Source organism: Contarinia nasturtii, unplaced genomic scaffold (assembly GCF_009176525.2).
Source record: "Contarinia nasturtii isolate CC-2019 unplaced genomic scaffold, AAFC_CNas_1.1 Cnas_scaffold_285, whole genome shotgun sequence".
Taxonomy (NCBI): Eukaryota; Metazoa; Arthropoda; class Insecta; order Diptera; family Cecidomyiidae; genus Contarinia; species Contarinia nasturtii.
This window is the reverse complement of record NW_022197640.1, coordinates 2,980,568-3,008,181: the sequence shown is the minus strand read 5'-3', so window position 1 is coordinate 3,008,181 and position 27,614 is coordinate 2,980,568. Positions and strand designations below refer to the sequence as shown.

Sequence of the window (27,614 nt, the reverse complement as noted above, 5' to 3'; positions counted from 1 at the left end):
TTTATTATTCTCGGCACATTCATACCGGCAATCATGCTTAGATTACTTGAAATAAAACCGACGCACAGCACGCGGCTAATACTATTCGCCGCCAAATTATATTCAAAATCGGCATATCTGAATTGTAAAGAGAGTCTGAAAGAGAAACAAAAAATGTCTCCTCTCTGTTTTGATGCATAAAAAGATATCTTTCGCATGAAAAAGGGTATGTACACGATATGTAAGGCAAGTATCCCAAAGGCACACAAGCACATGGAACGGTTCGGTTGTAGCATACGCAATTATTATACGCTTTAATTCTCCACTTGATGCAAGCAGCAGCGTTGGCATGCCCTCCGCGGTCCATGTACACACAAGCTTACAAACAACAGAGAGAGAGAGGGAGAGAGAGAGAGAGTAACAACACTAACAATTCTCAAGCGAAGTGCCATTCGAAACGGACTCAGCGGCTCTGCTAAGAACCGAAAGCTTTTATTTCGGAGATGGAAAAAACGGAGAAGTGCGTCTGCATGTGCCAAAGCCAATGTTACAACTAAATGGAATGTTATAGCATCCAAACTGTGTGAAAGTATCGAATGAAGACAGTAACACCGTTGACGGTCACAACAACGGCAGCATCTACTAGATAAAAATTGGATTGCAATCGAAATACGTCTTTAGTACGAATGCGACTTTCGAAAGATACTCAACAAACAACCGACGTTTTTCTCAAACCGAAACTCGAACGAACGAACGGATTTTCAACGGTTTTTCAATGACTGTTTATGGTCTGGTACGCAACATATAAACCCAATGGTTCTTAAGTCGTTATTTCAAGTGGATGAAAGTTGTTGCGAGTACATCCAATTGATACAGTTGTTAATTAGTGGCGTTAATTTTCAATTACATCACACTTGTAAACACCAATTTCATTAAATGTATTTATTTTGGCACGTTTTTTTTCATGCTCGGTTATTCTGATTTCGATACCACATCACACGATATTTCAGTCTGAAATGAAATGCTAGTGCAATACACTCGTGAAATGTTCTTATTTCATTGATTCACTCGTTTTATTTGTGATTGAAACTGTTTAAAATCGCCAATCATTTTCATAAATTACTCGAAGCTTGAATCAGTAATCGACAGTGAAGATTTTATGTGCATTATGATTAAATTATTTGAATAAAAATAATAAACATTTTAATAAACAAGCGTGATTTTCCAACTGATTCATCCGTTGAACAAATGAGACGCATCTGTGAATTTAACGATGCTATTAATTAATTGATCCAAAACAAGCACATCGAATATATCGACGAAGTTAGATAAAAAGAAAGAAACACGCTAAGCTAAGAAAAATAAAACTTAAGTGACAAACTTATCGGAATAAGAACGTACTAATAAACCCGAGGATAAAACGATTAAAAAACGCGAATTTTTCGTTTTTTTCGATTTCAAGTACATTGAACATTCTAATAATTATCGATGACAATGAACTATACTCTATATTTTGAAAAAACGTCTGATTATAACTTCATTAAAAAGCATCGACTGTGACAAGAACTTTACTAAAAAAAACAGTAGCTATATACTTAACAAAACTAAATAATTACTAAGAACAAAAAAAAAACGAGATAACGAACGGAACGCGAAACAATAAAAGCCTTTAATTTGTGAGTTAAGAGAAGAAAAAAGTGAATCGAAGTAACGATCACCATTACGATTGGATTCGTTGGAGTCTGTTTAGTTTGTAGAAGAAGTTTTACATCTGTATCTTAACGCGCCCATGGCAATTCATCGAAACTGAAATACAAACACACACGTAAAAGAGCGAACAGACACGAAAAAAAATTGATCACAAAAAAGAGCGTTTAATTGCAAATCAGTACTGCATCGACAACGTATACACGAAAACGCAGCGAGTGGGAAAACACACGTTTTCGTTACGAAACTCGCAACAACAACAAAAAAACGAAAGAGAAAAACGTACATTGCTAAACGAACGGAGTGTGGCAGGAGGGAAAAACTTGCATTTTCTCTCAATTCTCATTGTGTACTTTGGGTAAGTTTTAAAAGACTTTCGTTGAAAACTTTAAATGAGCATCGTTCGCCTGGCGCGAATGAAGCATAATAATTATCATTCTATGAATGAAAACATGCATGATCTGACTTTTTTATAGTTTGACGAAATAAGACGAATGGCGAGGATAAGAAATTGGAAACCACCAAAAAACTATCGTTCGAATCAAACGAATTTTCACTATGGTTCATTGCATTTACGGTGCTTTATATGCCAATATGCTAGAGAATACCGTCAGATAGATTATGTATATATTATACATTCCCATATAGATCCACTTAGAATAATTTTGGAATTTTTCTAACATCAATTGAGGTGCAGGATCCCATTTTTTGGAATTCTACATTGGATCGGTAATACGCCAAGTGGTGGTAAAATTGTAAATACTACAATGAAAATTACCAATCTTTACCAATACAAGTAGTAGTAAATTATTACAGATTTAATTTTTTGTGTGTGGAGACACATTCATTGAATCTAAATTCAGTTTTCCGCGCTTAAGACAAATCAATAAATGTCACAAAATCGAAATGCATCAAAGTAGGATAGATCCATTTGATCCGTTCAAAATTCAAATGCATACTATAAAAAGCCAATCGATTCTTTCATTTTTATTTTGTCCATCATTTTTTACTGCTGCCAATATGGGGTCTCCCTTTAGTACAAAACTTAACAATATTGTGAGTGAGGTACAAATACTGAAGAAGAAGAAGAATCAGTACCGAAACACGCTGCTTCATCCCCATAGAATAATGTCAAAACTACAAACAGCCATTGTGAAGAGTTTTGAGTTTCTGGCTTTTTATTCGATTTTTTTTCTTCATTCTAAATAATTTTGTTATTTTACTATTTCCAAGTGTAACACAAGTTTAAAGAAACAAACGGCATTCAATGAATACCCTAAATAAAGTGTATTTATTGATATCAATCGATCATTTCGAAAATATCGAAATTGAAATCACTTGGAAAATTGTTCAAAACTTCGAATGTACGATTTTGTGTTTATGTTTTGTAATTAAAAGAGCCTCTTATTTATTCTCGTATTGGAATGCATTGCAATACCATTTTGCATTTGAATTTTCAATTCTTCAATGTGCGCATTTTTAGCAACAATGGATAAAATACCAAAACAATTCATATGCATCACCGCAATGAATTTTCCGAATGAAATCAAAACAAATGACGTATTTGAATCTATCTGGTTTTGTGGAAATGTTCGACATGATAACAATGGAGATTTGGCGCATGAAGTATACGAGTTTTAAATTCATCAGGTACCGAAATCGGTCCAAAAACACTGGACGAAGAAGTTAGCTCCTGTTGTACATATTGCATTGATGCCAACTTCTGATCACACTCACACACTCAGTATGTATGTATGTACTGACACATACTTTTTTTCAACGCAAAACTTTGAGCAGCAAAATGTTGAATCAACATTGATTTATAGTTTTAGTCAGTTATTTTGAAAACTTTGAAATGATTCAAAAATCATTTCAGCAACGATGCGTACACTATGTGTGGGTGTATGATTACTAAAGATTCTAGTTTTTCCCATTAATTTGCCTGACCTCTTTGTTTATTGTATGAATTTTTCGGGTTACTCGTTTTCCATTGAATTTTTCTTCCTTTTTTTCGCTTTTGCATTTGAAATTTTCTTCTTTTCATTTTTTTCCCTCGCTGGACAAAATGTTAAGAGCTGGGTAAAATCAATTGCACAAGTTTAAAGGATACTAAACCGACAATTATTTTGCCATAGTTCTTGTTTTCGCAAACCACGATTTAACTTGTGACTGAATCAAAATTTATTTTCAATTTGCTTAAAAGCCATAAATAGAGTATGTCGACAGATTTTACTATGCACCCTTTTGGTTGGTTATGTTTTCTATTTGGGGTGGCTGTTGTTGTCGCTTTATTTTGTTGCTCTGGTTGGGTTTGTTCGTGTGTGTGTATGTTTTTTCAACTTCCAGTTCAATCCCGAATAGCATTCAGATTTCATTTGACTTGGCAACCGGTTTCGAGAACGAAGTGAGCTGCTGACTGGAGAACCCGAGAATTGAGTATGTTTATCTCCATAATTAGAAATGTAAACCGACAAAAAGATAATAGATAAATAAATGCGAATGGAAATGGTCTTTGACATAAAATACATTTCGAAAATTTTTGTTTGTTAGCTGAATGCGATCAACATGACTTCAGTACATGCCAAACCCATTACATATTCATTTCGTACTGTGAATTTTACTTCCAGTTTTTTGGATCTGAGCTTTTTTTTGGTTCCTCTTCTCCTTCCTCGTCTTCTCTCTCTCTCTCACCCTTTCTCTCTCTAGTTCTATCATTCATTTTACCTCTATATTCGCGATTGGTTTCTCCAGTCAGTGGGCCACATACATTACCGTGTGAATTCAAGCGAGCATATGTGTGTCTCTATGCATGCACTAGTGGCATGTGTGTGTGTCCGAATACATGTGTAAAATGAAAACGTAAAGAGGCAAAATTCACACCACGTAAAAGTTTTGGTGTTGGAACAATCGAGGCGAATGGGAAAGAAAGCTCATTGCATGTCCATATGGGTGGCTAAAAAAAACTATACCCAGGCACCATACCATAAAAGATTTGCTAAATGAAAGAAAAATAAAGGAAAACTAAACAACAAAAATGATAACAAAAACAACAACACCAAAAACAGTAATAATAATGGGATATGTACGGTAGTTTCATTAGATTCGGCTAAATGTTCGAGTACAAGTCCAAGTGTGAATAGAATAAAAATGCACATTTTTCACTGCACGATAATCTAGTGGCTATTCTCCATTGTCTCCCATCTCTCTCCTCTTCGCTTTCTCTCTCTCTCTCGCTCTTTCTCTTTATGTTCGTCAGTTTCATCTATCTCACTTTCCCACCAAATCCATCTCGCTCGCTCCATTTTAAAAAGTACATCTTTTTGTCGCGGTTGCCTGTGTTTTTTTCCCTTTAGCTTGTTTCATATATATACAATACACACCGTTTTTTGTGTTTTTCTTTTTTTGGCATTTCAGTTGGTTTGTTGTTGAAATCCTGGTCCCAAGCTAAGCTGTATGAATCGTATTGGTTTTGCTTTTCTATGGTATTGTGATATCCAATCCACTACAAATGCTCTTAACGTATATTGCTGAATGGCTGATGCATCCCTTATTGTATTGCCAATGGTATTGCATATTTTCCACTGTGTAATTTGTATGTATATACATATGTAGGTATGAGTTTGGACAGTGAACGACAGACCTATGGGAAATCGTGAAACGGTGTAACGGTATTTTTCGTTCACTGTAAAAATGAAATGAAAAATAAAGCATCAATGTAGTAGACAGCAATGCGATGCGTCTAAAAATGTCAAAACACTAGTTTTACTGCGTTACATTTGCCGTTCGTTTGCTCTCATGGAATAGTATAATGTTGTAGAATGTAAAGTGTATGCAGTTTTTTGTGTTTGTTTTGGCTACATGTGCATTGAGTCTAAATGCTGTACGGAGATCTATATATATAGTATTATACGAGAAATTAAAGTGTATCCACAAACCGGTCTTGAGTTAAAAATCGAACCACGTGATAAGTTTTGTGTGTGTTTGTGTGTGTTTCTGGTTGCTGCCTAGTCATAGTGCAAAGAAGATGAAGAAAACAACAATAACAGCGAATGTTTATCATTTGCCGTAATTTTCCTCCTTTCCTCGTTTTTGTATGTATGTGCATTACTATAAAGTGTGTGCTGAAATGCTTTTCGCATATATATAAAATTTAGCAAACATTTGTAGTTTGCCAGAATTTTAAAACATAATAAATTTCACTGAAAATGTTCTGTGTTTGCCATAGTTTTCACACGCGCGCTCCCAGAGTGTTATCATGAACAATTCAAGTATTCGCTTTCTCAAATCACAGCCTATACATCATGCTGCATTTGGTGCAGCAATATTACCATCACCGTTACCACCAAAAACAGCGCCGGCAAACAAACACTGCGAATAGTAATGACATCAAAGCCATTTTTCACCGTAAATGAAATGAAATAGCAGCGAAATCATTTGAAATTCACGCTCACCTACTGAGAAACTATTATTGTTTTATGCATTACTTTTTGAAATCAGAGAAAAAAAAGACACACTCACACATTGATGATTTTTTGATCATGTTTGGCTGCTTGTTTGTGTTTGTCCAAATACAAAAAAAAAAAAAAAACAGAAAAACGGAAACAAATTCAACGAACAAATAATTTGATTTTCCTCTCTACGATTCATTTGATATTTTTGTATGTTGCGTGTTTAGTATAGAAGTTATTCGCGGTATTTCAAATGTTAAAGTGTTGATTGTAAGCGTTTTTTTTTTTCACCGAAAACTCGTGTTCGAATAAAGTCCGTTTGTTTAAAAATTGTGGAATGCTATTGCTATTCACAAAATTCGCATATTTACATTTGCTGTAGCATGTATTTCATGTGAAATGGCGCAAGAAATGGCAATGATTCCCTGTGTACATACATACCTTCTGTTCTATTTGTTTGAATGCAATCAACTATGCATTCACACAATAGTTACAATAATAATTATAATAATATGTGTTTACAAATTGTTTTGCGCTAGCTGTATTTGTTGTTGAGATTTGTTTGAGAAATCGAGAATGCGAATGCATATTCAACAATCCGCGCAACAATTATATCCGCACAACCGACAGCAACAACAACAAAAATCATACAAAAAGACATATTCATTTAGATGCCAGAATGTAATGCATTGGTGTTTGTATTTGAACATCAGAGATCATTTGACAAACGAAGATCACTGATTATGTTTCCAGTTAAATTACTTCAAAAATGTTCAACCGAATTTTCTCTCTACCGCTCTCTAACACAATTTCAAAAGCAGATGTATCCAAAAATTCCACAGCAATATCAAATTATCGACACATAGTCAACATGGTATCGCTGTTGGTGTTGTTGTTGCTATATCACCAAAAAATGCCGTTGATAAAGGTACGAATAACGGATTGTGTACGACAGCCTACATACAACGAGAACCCAGTGAGAGAACGCTTCGGTTTTTATGTTAATGAGTTTTGAGTGTGAATTGGGTGGAAAGAATAAATAAATATACTGTACGAATGAATGAATTTTGGTGCTATTTGATGCCACTACGATATCATCAGCGCGACATGCTGCATATCGTAAGCTCTGGCGGTTATTCTATCTATTCTCTCTCCCTTTTTCAGCTAGATGTTGTGCCAGAGCGATCCAGTGAACGTAATATTCGAATTTGTATGTTTGGGGTAATTTGTGTGAATTCCTTGTTTTTGTTTTTTTTTTCTCCATCGTGTTACTTTTGTATTTCTATCTCTCTTCCAACTTCCAACCTTTTGGATATGACAAAAACATTTCCAAAGCTTCATACTTTTTGTGCATGTATTCAAACCGATTTTACCATAGTTTACTCTGGTCGCCGTTGTTGGTGTAATCCAATGTGTAAGTTTTCATTTATTTGGGAGATGCTATTCACTTGCAGCGCTGGATGGTGGTTATTCTGTTCGTTTTAAATCTTTATATATTCGGTTTGTACGAATGAAATCGGCTCAAATCATACCTGTACCTGGTGTGTTACAACGCCATGCAATTTACCGAATTGGAATGTGTGTGCAGAGAACCGGTTGGATGAATATGTTTTCTCTTGATGATGAAAATTTTTCAGGCCAAAACGTAAAACAGAATGAAACACAGAACGAAATAAGCGAATGATACAGCCAGCAAAATTCATTCACATTTGCCATCGTGAAATGTGCACGCGGATGATGGCAAAGAGATAGGAAAATGAGAGGAAAAGAGTGACCGGATACGCGTGAAGGGGGTGTCAAGAGCATTAGAGATCCATGATTGTGTCGATGCTACAGCTGCCGTAACAAAATGAAGTTGTTGTGCTGTTTTCGAGTTTTTGAGGTTGACATTTTTATTAATATGATTGTTCCGTCGAAAAACATATGAATGTGTACTTTGTATTTGGTATGTGAAACCATGTGCGTGTGTGTGTGTGTGTTTATGTTTATGAACGTGTGAGAGAGTGTAGCATTGAAACGTATCCCAATGTTTATACCGTGTAATCATACACGTCGATGGAACTGCCGAAAAAATTATTATCTACATTGTAAACACAAGCCATGAAATGATGATATGATGAGACTCAATTTCTCTCCAACGCATCGCTCATTCATTCATTTTCCCCACGTATCTCTCTCTCTCCGCCTCTCGAAATTTGAAGTTTTTCATTCATGGCATGCATTTGACAATATGGGCATGTGAAAACAACTCCACATTCAATAAAACTAGTTAATTTTATGTCGCGTAAATATATATGTAATTTGAAATTTAAAAATAAAATTCCCGAAAAAAAAGAAACGATCCATTAATATAGAATATTCGCTATTTAGTTGTGTGAGTCTATGTTTTGCGTGTACGTTAAGCGCCCATGCTCCTTGTTTGTACATTGTAACACATTGAATATATCAGTTCCAATTTAATATGTTCTCATGAAGAACGGCATTTATGGCTAATAATGAAATTTATTGAATTTTACGAATCATTAGGAATGCTAAATAAGTGTGAACTTCATGCATATTACGCAAGTGAGGCTGAAAATAAATGAGCACAACGGTTTGTTTTGTGTGCATGGATCGACTATGTATGTATACATTGTGCACAAATTCATTTTGCCAAAGAACACATGAATATTCATGCATAATTTGGGTAAAATTTAATTCCAAAAACATTTTTCGGTCATCGCGTTCAGGCATTAACTTCCTTATAAATCGGAAATGAAATTGTTTTCTCACACAACGCCAACAAAAATTCGGAACCAAACCATGAAAAAAAAGAAAATTGATATATCAATTATTCGATTATTATATTTATGATGGTCCAAACAGCTGTTAAATACAATTTGCATTGTTTCATTTAAGTTTTATACATATTTTGTCGTTGCATTTGCATCAAATAAATAAGAGTTTAATTCGACAATCATTTGCGGCAGATATTGTTGATTTTATCAAAGCACGTCTATTTTTCATCAATTTTTCTACGCTGTGATTCTGATCGTCGCAAAATTTGCATATAAATAAATGCATTATCACAATTGGCAAACACTGAAACAGATTCATATACGAGATATCCGTCTGTATCTGCGTACATGTTATTTTGCATTGTATTGTACGCCAATTGTAACGCATTGCGAACTGTGAGCATATATATATATATATATCTTTTATGCAAACAATTGATTCGCTTATTGAACATCTGCTAACAAATCAAAAATTTACAAGCTCAACAAACTACATTTCTTTCCCCCGCTCACGTTCCCATCTCTATGCCACATCACCAGCAACAAAATAAGCAATACACAAGCAACAACAACAAAAAATATTGAACACTTTAAAATATTCGATATCAAAACTAGAAGCAAGCAAAAGACAACAGAATCAAATAAAGTGCCATGCAAATCCATTTTTCGCCCTTTTATCGCACTCTTTTTTATGCATGTGCAAAATGAATTTTAATAAAATCAGAATAATGTTTTCACACTGTTATTTCACGGTAAATTTACTCATGGAAGAAGGAAAAATTACTCATTCGCTTACATACAATATGAACAATGTTTGTTGGGTACGTGTATATGATGAAAAACATCATATCATTACATTTTCATGGATGCTTACGAGAACGTCTAACATTTGATAGAAACTCTCTCCCTCTCTGAACCTGAATTTGAATTTCATAAGATACGCACACTTCAGATGATTGAAAGAGAAAATAAAATGGATTTACTGTAATAAAAATACACCGTAAATTAAGTAGCTTTATATTGCTACAAATCTGCTTTTTTGATAAATCTCAACCATGAAAAATAATTAATGAATTCCATGTGGATTTGCATCAATGTATTGGCCAATTGAATACTTAAATGATTTCGAAAATTAATATCAGATGGGACCGATCTTTTGGCCAAAGTTCTGTTTTGTGTCGAATTCAATCTTTCATATCGTCATCTAACGAATCACATCATCATGTAATTGTTCAAGAATGATGAAAAGAAAATATAGATAAATAAAAAAAATAAATATAAAATCAGCAATATTTTTAGCAAGTATTTTGAGAATTGTTTGACCTATGGTGATAAGGAACGATGAAGAAACGACAATTCATTCACAAAATTACCAATTAGTAAATATGACTCTCATCTTAACCGTTCATTGCATACGTATCGACATTTGTCAAATAAATGGCAGGAATTATCGTCGGCTGACGTCATCGCTGATGGATCCAATCGCACATATTATTATTATTTTTTTAATTTTGTGGCTACAGTCATATATATTACAATTTTGTTCATCGAATTGCATTTAAAATATTGCTCTAAATGCAGACATCTAACTAAGTACCAAGATTCTGCATCCATCGGTTCTATTCTATTTTAGTATCTTAGATGTTCAAACTCAAAAATCTATCTGAATGTGATCAGGAAATGGTTTGCATATAAAAATCTTATAGTATAATATTCTTATAGCACTATATTTATAGACTATAATTCAATTTTTGTGCACTATACCGAGTCTCCGAGAGTTTCATATAAGCCTGCCATATAGCCGATTAAAGACAGTCGAAACAAAAAAAAAATCGTGGGGATTGGCGTTTGTTCAACATGCATTTAATTATATTGGTGTAAAAATGCTGCATAGCGCGACGCGGTGCCGTATTTGACGTAACGCGGTGTCGCTTTAACGCGAGCATAACGTAATGAACGTTATTTCGTTCTTATAGAGTATAGTGCTATATTATAGCTCAGGGGGATATTCATGCAATTTCTAGTTTCAAAAAGAATTCTAGTTTTTATAGTGCGTGAAGTTGGCCCTTCATATACAATGTGTATAATTTTTTTTACTGAGAACCAACTTCACGCACTCGAAACACTAATCGTACTGTTCTAATTGCTGCTAGTTTCACTAGTTTTTCTAGTATGAATATCCCCTTGTTATAGCTATAAGAATATTATACCATAAGATTTTTATATGCGAACCATTCCCTGAATGTGATCTCAATATAACTATTTCGTGTGAGTTTGCCAGAATTTTCAATATATTGGGCCTGTTGGATTCGGTTTCTCTCTGGTGTTTTCTTTGAAAATGTCATTGTTTGACATTTTTTACAATTTTACTCTTTTTCTCTCTTTGTTTCTCATTTGAGCTTTCTTAACGGTATAGAGATAAAACTATAAAACGAATTTGAAGAACTATTTTTCGATTTATGCGAGTTCTTATAACTTTTAATCCAGATAGTATCGATTTTCAGCTTGGAACCCTCTCCCATAGATTTCTATTTTTGGAATATATTTGAATATCGTATAAAAGTATCTCACACAATTGTTAAATTGGCGCATGTGAATAATGCATTTGATTTTGTGAAAAATCTTTAATGATCAAACAAAATAAAATGTAAAAAAATCAAAACTATTCATCAAAGTATTCGTTTGTCCGGAAGCAAATAGCACAATCTGAATAAATAACTTTGTGTTACTCCATTGGCATGCAATGTTTCATTCCAAAATAAAATAAAATAAAATAAAGAATTTACCGTAATTGATACACGTGTCCTTCACAAGGGTGTATTTTCTCTTGTTTATGCTGGTTATATTTATTGAATGGAAATTTTGATATATATGCACATAATAAATAATGAAAGTACCAAATTTCAAATTGATGCAATTGATATTACATTGTTACGAGCAGATGCAATATACGGATGCAAGCATTTATTATGATATTTGAATTATTATGAATTGTATAGTAAATTCATGCTTTCAATTAATTTGTTTCGTCAATCAAATAACTTTAAACGAATACCGATTGGTCGCTTTTGCAAAACCAATCGGTTCCACACAAATCAAATGTTGTATCATACTATTATTCAAGTAGTTGAAGTTATTTCTCTGTTTATTGTGTGTGCGTCCGAATTTTTTTCTGTTGATGTCTCAGAGCTTTTCAAATTGTAATGTAGTAGCATACGGTGATGATCCATTGTGCCTTAAGTTCTTAAATTCAAGTCATGATAATAATTCGGATAGCGTATTGCGGTTGAAAAGTGAACTCTTGCGCGGAATTCCCTTCGGTTCACTTGTCCTGAAACCAAATATCGATAATTCCGATTGGGAGCACTCGTAACGCCCTTGTGACTTTTATGATATACCATTGAAGTGTGTTTTATACCAAGCGAATAGATTGATTCGAAGACACCATAATTTGCATAAAATTTTTGAATTCAAGTCATTGCGTCGATGTCGTTTTTACAATGAGCTCTTTGTTCTCCATTCTTTACGATTTTATTCGATTTGGTTTTTGTCTCTTTTCACATCGGATGCATCGTTGAATATTAACCAAATTTTAATCTATTTGAAAATGATCTTATTGATTTTTGAAAATAAAAAAAATAATTTTTTTTTGCTTTATTCTTTCAGGTCTGAGTGTTTCATTCTTAATTTTACAAAAGCATCAAAAAGTTCCGATCATTCACCAAATGAAGTACAATTGATACAATCGCATGTCAATTGGCTCATCTGTCGCTATGTTATCAATAATGGACAATAATACAATTGATTTGTTGGTATGCGGAACGCATTTTATGTCAATTTGAAATAAAAACATGTAAAATCATCCAATCATTTCCAGCTTAATAGTCAATTAATTGCTCAGTAGAGAAATAACCATTCAATCAACGACAACCTAAATAAAAATCAACCGCATACACATTGGTACTTTGGGAAAAGGCATTGAAAGCATATATAACCGAACTGAACAGCAGCAACGACTCAAACCATCATTACTGCCGACAACAAAACCTATTGTCTAAGAAAAACCACAGCAAAAATTATCGACCAATTTCGCTGATAGTGAGAACGCGTCAAATTAGCCGAGATATAGCTTGAACAAAAATAACGAATTCAAATGAACTTTGTCTAATCGAACGGCAAAAACTGAACAAGACTATCAGCATCAGTATCAATATCAACAACATCGTCGACAACCACAGAAACAAAGGCGAAAAAAAAAATAAACCACTGGCCATACATCAAGAAGCATCTATCGTAAATTCGAAATGCAAACAATGGCAAGCATGAGTTGGAAGTCGATCGGGTGGCCGTCGATTTGTTTGATGATCCTCCATTTATTCAGTATATGTAAGTAATGAATTTTGTGCCTGTTATGTTATATTCATGCTTTTTTTCTCCGATAATTTCTCATTGTTTCGCCTCGTCGCATGTTTGCATATGTAGCATTTGTTTATGGATTTTATGTATAATATTTGATACACAATAATTACATTCAGTTCACGCCGTCGAACAGTGTTTTAGCGTATACAAAAACCCGTCGTACAATGAGGCGAATCAAAGGCGGTGGTCAGGGGAAATAGCGAATAGCGATAATAAGTATGTGAGAGCAGGCGGAGAGAGAGACTGCGAGCGATAGCGAGAGTAATGCTTGATTTGTTGGAATTTCGCTGATAATGCGGCGTTTGTGTTGAATTTTTTTCGCATTTTTCTTTTGCTTCTGATTTTTTCCCTATTTATTTTATACATGTATTTACTCTCATAACATGAGTGCTCGATTGGCGCTATTGTTGTGTCAGTTTGTAGTAAATCATCATTTTTTATTAAACCATACCTAGGTTGGTGCTAGGGTGAGCGAAGAATGTGCAAAAGTAACCACACAATCGGCTGTGAAGAGGTAGAGGCAAGATGAATGATTTAAGGCAGCCAACAATGCGAATATTTGCCCGTCACAAAATAAATAAATATCGCTTCAAGGAATGGCTTTTTTCTGCTCTTGCTTTCCATCTCTTTTGGATATTCTTGCATTTTTTTTTTATCTCGCTCTCTTTCTCTAGCGTTCAGGTTTTTTTCCACCATCAATGATTACTATTATCATGCTCTGAATAGAATGAAAATCAAGAATGAAACACTTCGACACTATAACACACCATACAATATGATATGTGCTTTTAGTGGCGACACCAATGAAAAGCACGACGCCGAGGACAAATGTAGAAAGAAAAACGAGAATAAGCTGAAAAGAAGAAAGTATAAAACACTGGATGACACAAAACGAGCACATACACATACGAAATAAGAAAAAACGCACAGATCGTTTGAAATATTACCTTAACCTGCAATGTGTTTAATTTCCGTTCAGTATCTTTGCTCTACCTGTTCCTATTGCCATTTCCATCTTTCAATGTTACGACCACACACAAGTAATAGTGCAGTAGCAGCACATTAACAAACATCTTTTGTCAAGTGAATGTCTACAGCCAAAGCGCATACATGGGAATCTGTACGTTCAACACTTATATGCACACTCGCATTGGCTCTTATGAGAGCTTTCGAAATAGCGTTTCACATTTGAACAAAAGCCATAGAATGGAAAACAGAAAAGAATATGCAATATCAAATAAAAAAAAAACGAAGGAAAGAAAGAAGGCAAATGATGCTGCACTAACCGAACAAACCACACCGTAATACATATATTTTATTATCGCTACGTATACTTATACAGATAAATACATACACACGAACGATTCGTCTTCCTGGCTGGCTGAATGGCTCCTTTCTCTTTTCTCGCTTTCTGTGCTTTGGCGTTCCATATGGCAACAGAATACGCGATGGGTCTTGTCGTTTTGTGTTTATTCCCGGCATCTCTTGATCCCACATCTTACAATCTTTTTCGATTTCACCGATAATATTGAATTCAATAGAAATTTTTGTGCATGGAATTTTATTAATTCGCTGTTCGCTGACAATATGTCAAGCTCAAGATGTTGAAATACCATGAAGATATTGAATGTTGTTGTTTTTTTGCACGGTAATCATGAAACCAAGCACACGCCGTATATGCTCGTACGATGATCTTCTTCTTTTCATAGCACTTTGTCTCCGTGTGTGTCTTCGTCTTTTTTCCTTTGAATTTTTATTATTCTCTTTTTGTTGTGTCAGGATGAAAGAAAATGTTTTTTAAAGGCATTGCATTGCCCGAGTAGAAAGAAAAAATGTTTTCGATCGAAAACAAACACATTCTCTCGCTCAAAATGATGACTGCTGCATTGTGAGTTTCATAGTACCGTTGTGTAGCATGTATTAGACCACATCTAAGCGTATTTTTACCTAAATTTATTCCATGACCGTCGTTATTGTCATCGTCGTTGGTTTTATTATCGCTTCAGTTTTTTCTCATATACATAACACACAAAAATTTCTTCTTTTTTCCTTCATTTCTTTTTTTTTATTATTTTTACAGCAATTTTACACTTTTTATTTATGCATCAAATGGTGAGAAAGTTTTATTGTTATTTCCAAATTTCCACCGACAAACAATGACAATATCTACTAAGTCTATTCAATATTCACTTGAAGTGCTATAAAACAAAATTAATCAATGGATCCCCCCTATCTAAACAAAGTCAACTGTAAGTAAATCTGCTTGTGGTAGTTTTGTGGTTGGCTAATCCAAAATAAATAACAACAACAATGTTTCATATAACCATTCGGTCGGTGATTTTCGTTGAATATGCTCATTTCTTTCAATTCTTGATGAAATCAACATGAAAATAAGGAAATGAGATGACTTGATGCTCATCTAACTCACATCTTTGATAGATACACAATATACATGTTATACATACAGATTGGTCATTGTGAAGTGCACGGTGTGTGCTGGTGTCGCACGTGCTTGTCATCGCCATGGGAGGATCTCACTTGTCAAAATCCACATACACAATTAAAGTGATGGAACAATAAATATAAAATTATTTTTGTTTTCAACACTTCACCCTTCTTGTAATGTGATGCGTGTATCTTTTGTCATGGACATACAACATCACGCAAAATGCTTTACGCGATGTTCTTATATTTGTTGTTCGCTTACCAGCGACAACTGCTCACGCACACCAAACGAATACCATCGGCTTATCACGTATTTTTCTCATTTATCATTTTGATGTGCATTTATCCCCACTCACAATAAATTGAGCTTTTTTATACATGCATGAAATAGTATTGAGTAGGCTTTTCAAACTGATTTCTCTTCATTTTAATGTGTGGCATTCCGAAATTGATGTGCGTTGCAACCAAGATTTGCGAAACAAAAAAACGGAAAATTCGTCTGTATGATGGTATTTGAACGGTTCAAATAAAACGATATATTCTATATATAATCTGTCTGTATCAATGCGCTCTTGACAAACAATTGTGATTTTAGATTGAAAATACATTTAAAACCAACGAACGTGCATCGTGAAGCGCACCCACATTGACATCATGTATTTGGCTTGGCCGAGACGAGTCAAACAAAATCACAACAAATGGACTACACGCATATTGTGTAGCATGTAGATTTACAATGCAAAATAATAACGACAATGTTTTTGTGTCTCACTGCTGAAAGAAAATGAAGGGAAGGCAAATGTGTATACAAAGTATGAAAGAAAAAACTTAAAAACAAAATAAGCATTGTTTTTAAACATTCCTTTTCTCTATCTACGAAACAATACCACCGGAAAGCTCAAATACAGTTCACTGTGCGACACCGTCCATGGCCAGTATTCAAATCAAAACAAAAGACGACAACACATTTACGGTACAGCAAAAGCAAGCCAGTTCCAATAACAGCAATAGCAAAAGCACATAGCTTTAATATAAAAGCAACATCAGCAGCAACAGCGACGACAGCAACATGAAAATCTTTTTGAGTTGGCGTTCATCAAACACACTTTATTTCACTAATATATAAAAATGACTTTATGTCCGTTGTCTTTTGAGTGGCTCTCTTTCTCTCTCTGTCTCGCTTTTATTCCGTCTCCGTCTCTTTCATTCCTTCTTTGTTCGCCTAAGTAAAACGTTCATTGTCAATGATTGCTATACCATTATACAATGAGATGCAAAAGAAAACGCTTCAACAAAAGCATCATTAATTTCTTTTGTTTCTGTTGTCAAATCCTTCAATCGGATGGAATTATAAGCAGTATCTTTTTAGCTTCTTGTGTCGTTCCATGCTGGTCGACAGCGGAAGAAAAAAAACACTTAATTTACTAACGTTCAATGCAGCTCAATACGAAAATTGGCAATAAATTACGTTTTTTTACGTCTGAAAAAAATGGAACAACAGCCATAGCACTGAAGCATCTGTTTTCATTGGTGCCATTTCGTTTAATCGTTTTGCAATAGAATAAATTTAACGCATATGCATTAAAAAAAACACGACGAGAAATATTTGCAAAGTTCCAAAGATTCATTCAGGACTCTTTTTTTATTCGGTTCCGGTTTATTCGTATACGATGAATATTTGCTGATGATCTCCGTAATGGATGTAATTATGTAACGATGTAAATTTCTGAAATGCATGGCAAAAAAATGGATGCTTACGTACGGCAACAAGCAGCTGGCTGTTTGTGAATTTGCTTTGAGCAGACGTTGCTAGTCAGACAGGAATGAGCAATAAAGTGAAAATTTGCAATTTTAAGGTCAATTCAAACATTACTATGCTACACTCCAACATTTAAATCAATCAAAGTCGGACGGATACGCAAAAATTATACGCGTAATGCATTTTTTCACACGAATCAAAGATGAGACACGCGAAACCAAATACGAGTAAGACTAAATGAGAACGAATGAATGAAAGAAAGAGAGATGCAGAGCATAAAATCCAAAGTAAAACGGAAGAGTGCAACAATTACATTTCAACAGAATTTCCGCTGAGGATTGTAAAAAACTTCATAAATATTTTCATGAGTATGAAACACCGTGAGAGAGGTTCATATTCATATCATAGCAAGTATGTTTTTATGATTTTATTCACTGTGTGATGCAGTGCTGTATTTTTTTCCCTCTTCCTTCACTCGTTTTGCATCTCACTCGCACTCACCATCGTTGTCGTTTTTGCTCACACTCTTTTCGCCTTCATCGTCACTTTTTTCCCACATTTCTCTCAGGCATTCTTGCTATATTTGTAATTTTTTGTTTACTTTTGAATAACCTTTTCATCTGAAACAGCACTTTTACCTATCCATAGTGCTGGTGAAGCACTGAAAAATGCAACAACAACAATGAGAGTCGAGAACTACGTGTGTCTGGATGAAGTCATGTTTGCGGTTGCAGTGTGCCGGTGTGCTTTGCCTTATTTCATATTGTCCCGCCACTCCAGTTCACTACTTAAATTATATATCTATACACATATATCTTTAAAATACTTGTGCTTACCAAATAAAAAGCTCCACCCAAAATATTTAATCCATGTGGTTTCACATTATTCAGAGTTGAAAAGTTCATTGGAAAAGAAAGCAGCAACAAAAAAAAACAGAAATGAAAAAAAATATATATAAAATAAAATCGTATACATAAATATTCAAAGCCAAAGAAGCAAAGAAACATGCTTATAAAGTGGACGGTCGTCGGTCTTGATTTAGTGACTATGCAATTGCATCGATATGGCCCAAATCATGAATAAAACTAAAAGAGACAAAATATGAAATGAATATGAACGAAACGCAATACAAGGCATAGTCAGCTTTGAATAAGCGAGAAAAAAATTGCATCGTGACAGCAACAATGAGCAGTGAAAAAATGCATCAAAAAATAAAAATAAATAAATTTGTCGGTAAAAGGAGTCAAGTGTACATGAAAAAAGGGGGTGTAGAGAAGAGATAGAGGGCAAAAAGAACCAAAAAGGGAATGAGAAAAGAAAGGAGAGAAATGGAATGAAAATAACAACCAGTGATCAACAACAAAATGGCTTTGGAAATACAAACATGAAAGCAAGATAAGCTTTACCGAATTTTGTCGTGCTTGACAACAAATAACACACAAGATTTAATGCATAGAATTGCAGATATAACCAAAATCGCTTACCTCATTACACGGAAGAAGTAATATTCAGAGAAAAAAAAGATAGCAGGAATGTAATAAAATATTGAAAGGAGCGAGAGAGAGAGAAAAGCGAAAATTCACTTGAAACCACAGTTACGTCAATTGGTTTTCTTAAGAATGGGATCATAAATTCAGATACACCCTCATTCGTTTCAAAAACAGACTAGAACCACTGATCATTCCATCATTTCGAGTGGATGAAAAACGACAGCAAAAACGAAACAAAAAACATCTCAACTCCTTTTGTGGATACTAATACTACTTATTTTGATGACTGGTGATTATTTATATTCCCTTTTTCTTATCTTTCCCGTTCCATATGAAGTTTTAGTGTTCATCATGTTTCAATTCTAAGTTCTCGCTTTTCTCTCCAACACCTCCACCTCTTTCTATCTCGTTGGCGGTCATTTAATATTCCGTCAACTCATCTCACCTTATATTTTTTCAAACACATGCGATTTCATGACATTTCATATAAATAAATTATACACTCCTCTATCAGCTGGCATATCGGCATGGACAGTTGGACATACATGGTCATCATTGCTGGCTGAGCAATGGCGTACAGCGTACATACATTGTATTGTTGCATGTCTCTGTTCTCTTCTATATTATGGTATTCGACCACAATAACAGCATCAACATCAACAATAGCAGCTTCATCAACATCAACAACTGAAGCAATGACAGCAATGATATCCAACGAAAATTGATTTTTCCATCACAATTTATCAAAATTGTGCTATTTTCCATTTTCATTGATGTTGTTTTCGATTTTTATTATTATGTGTCATTTTTATCGGTCGCTTTATACCATCGATGGATCGGTGCTTAATAACGGAGCTCAATGCGAACAAACAGGGAAGCAACAAACAACTCTCTTCCATTCAATGGGGTTTATAGCGAGAAATGCATATGTACTATACAAAAAAAAAACCGTAAAAGAATTGCGCGAACGAAAACGAATAAAGAGACACAAACTATATAAAGTAGAAAAAAAGAGTGTAAACACGAGTTTCTGTCAAATGAAAAAGAAAACAAATATAATGCTTCACTGCTCAATTTAATTAATTAATTCGTTTAATGAATGCGAATAAAGTGGCGAGCAAGCGAGCGATAATGTGCAAACATTGATCAAAAACACACAAATTCCGAACACATGCATGCTCACACTGAACGACAACATCGCCGAAAAAACAACAACATTCACCACCCCGCAGCCATGCAGAGAGAGAGGGCATGTGTGTTATGACATGCAAAAGGAAAAAACTGGTGTGCGTACTCGATGAGACACAATAAATGTGGAAAAACTCTAGCCCTGTTTTGAGAGAGAGCACCAAACCATGGACCAACCAATCTCTACTTGCTCTCTCAATGTCACATAGAAACAAAAATGCACAAATAAAAATACATTCATTTCCATTGGTTTTGCTTTTTATCTTCTGTTTCCGACAGGCAATATATTAATTTACTTATGCCACGGTCGTGTGAGCGCGCGTGTGAATTTGTATGTTATGGTTTCCACTCAATTCAGATTCTGTTGTTGTTTTTGTTGCTGCTGTTGCCACTGTCGTGTGTGGACAAACTCATGCCAATTCCAAAAAACGGCAATTATTTATGTCTAATTGCAGCGATATGATGATGCGGCAATGTACTTGACGATAGCTGACCTTTGTCATTTCTTTCGACTTCCCACAACAACAAAAAAAACTAAACAATGTTTCGTACAACAATTCGCAAATCAACGTATTATTATCATTTCGAATGCCACAGAATGAGAGAGATTTTCGTTTCCGTTTTGGAATTTGTGCAATCCATGAAATGGAATTTTGATTATTTATTTTTTTGGTTGTTTTTCTTCATTAGTTAATCAACACATGCAACAATCGTGCATTTATAATTTTCAACATGTTCAACGATAATTTTATGAAATGCAATTAGAAAGACTTTGTTGGAAATGTCAAATACGCGCGCTGAATTTTAAAGTGGACACTGATAGGTATTCATTGGGTTGTTCAATTGAATTTTCATATTTCATCAATTTTTGGCGATCAAATTCGAAAAAGAGCATATAAATGTGTTACAAATGTTGTTTTTTTTTCCTATTAGATAATGATAATTAGAAATGTTATTTGATTGCAAATTCAAATACAAAATTGTTTGACACTTGGTGTTTGATCACAAAATCACAAAAAGTAATAAAATGTTATCCAAATAAAATGGAAGAGAAAAAGAGTAAATTAAATTTTGTCAGCACTCGGGTTGATTCAAAATTAATGAATGATAATAGTGACATTTTTTTTTATTCACAAAGTATCCAACACAATGTTTTCATTGCACATGGAGTATTTTTTTTTATTTTGCTTCCAACGAAATTAATTTTGTTTAAAATAAATTGCATGCGTTAAGAATAACAAACATGAATAACGATACTTTATACACATTAAGTGGATGTGATTTTCGTTTTTTTTTTCTTCTCCATATAAGAGTTTTTCGATAAAACTCTTTTGGCAAACAAAAATTTAAAAACGATGCATGCTTTCAGTGATGATGATGATGATGGTCGCATGTTTTCGAGCCGACTATCTGCAGACAAAGAATGTCATTGAACCCATTGAATGTTTAACATACACAAAGACCTTTGAGCTTTAAAATCTGGAAATTATGATGGAACAAAATGATCGCCAAAGTAGTAAAACCGATTCAATAAAATAAAAATCAAGAAAACTTTTTAAATGTTTACGTATAGCTTCGTTGCTAATGTAAACAGTATGTGTATCTACTCGAAAGTGTAAGCCATTTTGTATCAAATGTTACGTGCATTGAAATAATTTTAAAAACACTTTAAAAACAGAACAAACTAATGTTGAAATGTTGCTTTTGGCAAAATTGAAACGTTGAAACGGTTATATGCTCTCACCGTACGCATATCATACATTTTGTGACACATGAAATTAAACGAGCAACCATTCCATGAATTTCGTTTGCTCCATACCATGGATATGATCTTTTCACATTTTTCCACCATTAAATCTTGAGGATTTTCTATTTGAGTTCCCCCTCTATTTTTTCATTATCTGATAGAGTCGGTTACCGTAAACAAAAGTGGAATGCATTAAATAAATACACGAACGTTTGTCCGTATAATGGCGAAAGAAACACATTTTTCTCTACAATACATTTGATGTGACTTAGAAAAGAGAGAAAGGAAAAAAAATGAATCGACGAGTACTCTCTAGAAAATTAAAGGAAAAGCTTTTCATTGTTAGCACCATTTAAAAAGTGCCCTTCACGAATAATTCGCAGCATTGAATACGGCCAAGTGTGCAAGCGCATTCTGTTTTTAAACCATCAGAACAAATGAGTGAGAGTGAAATATGACGCTTTTTTGCATTTTTAAATAAAATGATAAAATTGAGGTGAATTGCTAAAGCTTTACTTTCTTTAAACTCAAGAACAAAGTATAAGGACATTATCGATACGAGAATTGTGTAAAATAATACATTTCATTCTCTTTCCATCTATTTTCTCGTTCAATGAATCGTCAACAATTTCCAAGTTGCGTTTACGTGCATTTGAAATGACCAACTAAAAACATAAGTCATACTTGTTCGTTTTTGATGCATCATTTTACGACCATACCATATCGTTTGTTTGCCGCGTACTTGTCTCCATGGATTTAATTCTTTCTATAAAGTATTTGCTGTAAAATCGTTCTAGTTTTCTTCGTATGTTTCCCAATCTCTCTCTCTCTTTGTGTGTGTGTCTCTTGGACTCTCTGTGGACAAGATGACAGTTTTGTATGCTAAAAACATGATCTTCACATCGAAATCGATATGTTTGAGCAAAAATTGAAGTAAATGCTTAAAATTCTCATTTACACAAACAAAAAGGCTCACATATTTTCACCCGATGGCCCCATAGAACAATCGCACAAAATAATAAAATCCGACCGGGCACAAAATGAATTGGTTACCATAAAATCATAGTCAATGCATGTATGTGTGTATATGTGGTAATCAGTAAAAGTGTGTATGCTATTACGTACAGCGGCGTGAGCACCAAACATGTGCATCTAATGCAAAGAAAAGACAAAGGAATGCTAAGAGAATTGGAAGAGGGAGGAGGATGTAGAGGACGCAATACTACGTGAGAAAAAAGGAATCCATTCAAATATGCTGAAACAACACTTATACCATCACCATAGATCGGAACTTGATTTGATTATCCATTTGTATTTTGTAATGCAGCGATCTAAATAAGTTTCCGTCGCAAAAGTGGTCAGCATCCAAGGAAAGAAACAACAATAGCTAAAAAACAACGGAAACATAAAAGAAGGGAGTAAAAAAGGAAGAAGAAAAAAACACACACACAAAAGAGCCAACAGAGTTTTGTTGACCTTTGCAACGCCAAAGTTTTACTGCATACCGAATAGGATAATTACATATCACAATGGCTAGCCGAAGAGAGTGAAGAGAAAGCATTTTGGGTGACCGTTCATGTCATCGTTGTCGCCGTCGTCGACTGCAACACATTGCTCAATCATTTGTGATGTGTGACGTTGATGACTCAAGTACTACATAAACCGTATAATCGTGATGTCACATAAATGAATATTGTATGTCGTTCATATACATTTCAAGTGCCGAATTGAAAGAAAAACACTGCCACAACAAAAAATTGAGAATGAGAGAATTGTGTAATGCGCATGAAAAGTTTCACATACAATTTGGTCAAAATGTCGTAAAAACACTTTGATTTTGTTGGCATGTTATTCATTTGAATGTTGTGTTCACATTATATTTGATTATATGAGTCGGACGTTCGATTTCAAGTAAAACCATTGACTTTTGCTGTACCAATTAGGGGTCAGCCCACCTACTTTGTGGTATTTAGAACATATCGAAATGCGAATATTCACCTGACAAAAAACGGCCAAAGATTCAGAAATATATAACGTTTTATTCACTTACTTCATGAGATTCACCATTACAGTGGCAAATGATCGGGATAAAGCCCGCGCGACACTTCCCCATCACTTTAATCGAATGACATTAAGCAAACACCGATACTAACAAAAAGAAAGAAAGAATAATCAAAACGTTAATGACAATGACAAAATGATTGCGACCAAGTGAATTAATAAATGGCAATGTTTATAACACAGTTATTCGACAAAATGTGTTTTTTATACTAAAAAAAAAAAACAATTTAGCTTATAGATTGAAATAGAGAAAAAGAGAGAAAGTTGAGATATGATTATGACATATAATGAGCGAGAACATATTCGAGCATTGTAACATGTTCTTGGCATACTAAAAATTGCATTAAGTAAGCGATTGTTTTCATTTCAACATCTGTATATATGAATGTTCGAGAATGAATGTGAGTCTTCTCCTGTGAGTTTATTGAAATGTAACACCGCCATACAAAAATTGCTGACAGTCAGCATTTTTTGTATGGCGGTGTTACATTTCAATAAACTCTCAGGAGAAGACTCACATTCATTCTCGGACAATCATATATTCTCATCATATTATAAAGCGCTTGAATGATGAAAAACATTCGAAGAGGAAAGGACGACAAAAATAGAGATAGAGAAAGAAAGGAGATTGTCATTTGTTCTGTGTATTTGTGTACGACAAGGTCTGGCATAGTGAACGTGCAAGAGTGTGCATTCAAATCGCATAGCCGAAAATGTGAAATAGCATTGAATGGTATACATAGCCGCAACAATCTGTGCTAGCATAATAAAAGACATTGAAGCGAAACGAAAACGACGACAGCCATGGTTGATGTGGTAGTGATGATGATGACAGCCCCATCCAATTCTCTCCGGATGTGTTCCTTCTAGAAGCACAGAGAGCGAGATATAGATAGAGCAACTCCCATTCCTCAAATCCTCCCTCACAATGCATCCACTTTTGGCTACCGTGCATACAACAATGCGGCAAATAGTGAACAATGTTTGGCTCATACCTAATATTTTAGATGACACAAGAATAATAACAACATTGCTGACAAATCACAAAAACACTACAAAAAAGTGTAACCGATGAGAGCGCGCGCGAGAGAGAGAGAATGAAAGGAAAACGGGCAGAATGACGACGACGGCAAGGACAACGTACAAAAAGTAAATAACACAAACATGTAATGAAAAGAAAAACTACACACAACTACTGTGGTTATTCGTTAGATATACGTCATCATATTCTATCTCTTTCACATACATCTTCTCTCGCTCTAATCGTCACACAGCCTATCAATGAAGCGAAATTATTATTATTGTTGCAAACGAATTGTGTTCGAATGCTCTTGCTCGTTTTCTTGCATGCATGCGTTCACTTACAATAGATATGTGCGTTGGTGTCTGCGAGAGTGTCTTATTTGAATCGAATCACAAGAATAAGATAAAATATTGTTGATCGAGGGGCATGAGAAATATATGTAACATTAATAATGAAAATGGTATATTACCAAAAATTTACAAATGAAAGTGTACTTGAAATTGTCTCGGCACTGCCTTTTGGTTGCAATTTAATCTTGTCGACTTTCAATCTCACGCTCACATACACACCACCACCATCATCAACGAATGAGTTGTTTGGCGCATTCTCATGTTAACACAATGAAGAATCGCAATAAAAAAATACGATGCGAGACAGATAGAGAGAAAAAAAAACACGCACATCGCGATGACTAAATGAATTCATGCACAATACTTCTTAGATGGTGTGCATTGAGACAGCCTTAGCGCGAGCGACGTTATCGAATATCAAGAGTGGAAAGAAATCATTTATTTATGTTACAAAAATGACTGCAGAAGACACATTGCGCAATTAGATCCAGCATTTCACCAGAGAAGTCGAAACGAAACGAAACGAAAAATAAAGCAAAGGCAACACGCAGAAAAAATAGCATTTGCAATGAAAGCAGAAGCAGCAAAAAAAGAATTGTGCACACCATGACTTAGAGACTCGAAGCAAAATATGTTTTCTGTTTCTTCCCAGTCGTATTGGTATAGATTACTGCGTTTCTCGAGAAAAAAAGCATGTGGTGCTCGTTTGCGCGCAAGCTAACACTCAACACAACATGTGAACAAACGAAACGAATACATTACGGATTCACCAAATGAACAGAATAAATTCACTTATGCTGAAGCACCCTTTTACTACACACTCTTGATTCGACGAATTGGGAGCAAAAATGAGAGGGAGAACGAGCAAGTGTTAGAAAAAGAACAGTATCGAGTGCCAGCAACGCTCACGTATCACGCGTTCCAAAACTTGTCAGATTTTTATGACTTTATTATAAATTGCCAACGATCTACCTATACATTTGTGCAGAATAATTACAATTGTTGAAATAAAGTACCATTTATCATCTGTTAGATTGCAGCCACTTGCTGCAGACTCGATTTTGTCTCCAGCATTCCGTTTTCATGTCCGTTTTATTTTCGCATAAATGATGATAATTTTCGGCACTTCTGTTGTTTAGCGTTCTGTCTATTCAAGCAAGATTTACGATTGCATTTATTTATTTATATATTTTTTAAAAGCGTTCGCTTTTGTTACTGTTGCATGTCACTGTTGAAATTTTGCTTTAAATTAAATTAAATATTTCACCCTGATTTACAGACTTAAATTAACTGATAACCGCATCAGTAAATCAATGAATACAGAATATTGCTCATTGATTTACATGATTTTCCATCTACAACACTAACAGCGGTAGCTTTTGCTTAAACATAAATTATGCACGCACAACAAGAAAAAATAAGAAAACCGTCAAATTAATCGACTCAACCATATCACAAATAGGAAGAGAGAAAAAAATCTGCCGGAGGATAGAAAATTAACGAAAATGTTATAAAATCAGTGACTGCAAATGATCATAAACATTTTGCGTTCGTTCGTCGGTTCGTTCGTAATTATTCATGTGACAAGTAGCTTGCATATTTTCCAACATTTTCTGGGTAAAGCTTTTTTCAATGCACAGATGTCGCCGAGCCAAACATAAACTGGCTCATATTTTTGGCGATATGAAGTTTTTATTCGTTCATCACATTAACTGATAAGTGTGTAACAGGGAAATGACTGAATCGTAAATAATATTTTCTGCTGTATCTGTATGATGTTTTTATTCACCTCTTCTTCTTGCCACCTGATTTTACAATTCACATTGCACGACCGTGTGCTCATGTCTCATTCATTCAGTCGTCCTCGCACTATTTCACTGTTGTCGAAGTTCTCAAAAAGCTGAGCTGATATGAGTTTACCTGACGCAAATGCAAATGTTTGCGAAATTTTAATTTGGTTCCATGATTGCGTTCGAAAAGGTAATATTTTGTATTAATATAAAATCGTGTGTGTGCCTCTCTCTCGCCTTCTATGTTCCTTTTTGGGTGCGTGCTTGTGCATGATTATTTATGTACACTAGCGCCACAATCGATGTGACATTCAACAAATACAACTAAGTCAGTAATGTGCGAGCTACATTTTACAGGGAGGGTGATTTTTCAAAAACAAAAAATTCTCTAGCGAATCAGACAAATTTTCGTTTTTTTTTTTTTTTTTTT

At 34.5% G+C, this 27,614-nt stretch overlaps 1 protein-coding gene across 1 annotated transcript in view; it reads left to right on the top strand.

Annotated features, from left to right (window-relative positions):
• The first annotated feature begins 658 nt into the window (after positions 1-658).
• Positions 659-27,614, top strand: part of LOC116337418 — a 45,093-nt gene continuing 18,137 nt past the window's right edge. The window contains exons 1-3 of the mRNA XM_031761974.1: positions 659-2,044; positions 12,578-12,723; positions 12,789-13,297. Coding sequence (XP_031617834.1) covers positions 13,216-13,297 — 82 coding nt within the window. The 5' untranslated portion in view covers positions 659-2,044; positions 12,578-12,723; positions 12,789-13,215. The remainder of the gene's footprint in view (positions 2,045-12,577; positions 12,724-12,788; positions 13,298-27,614) is intronic.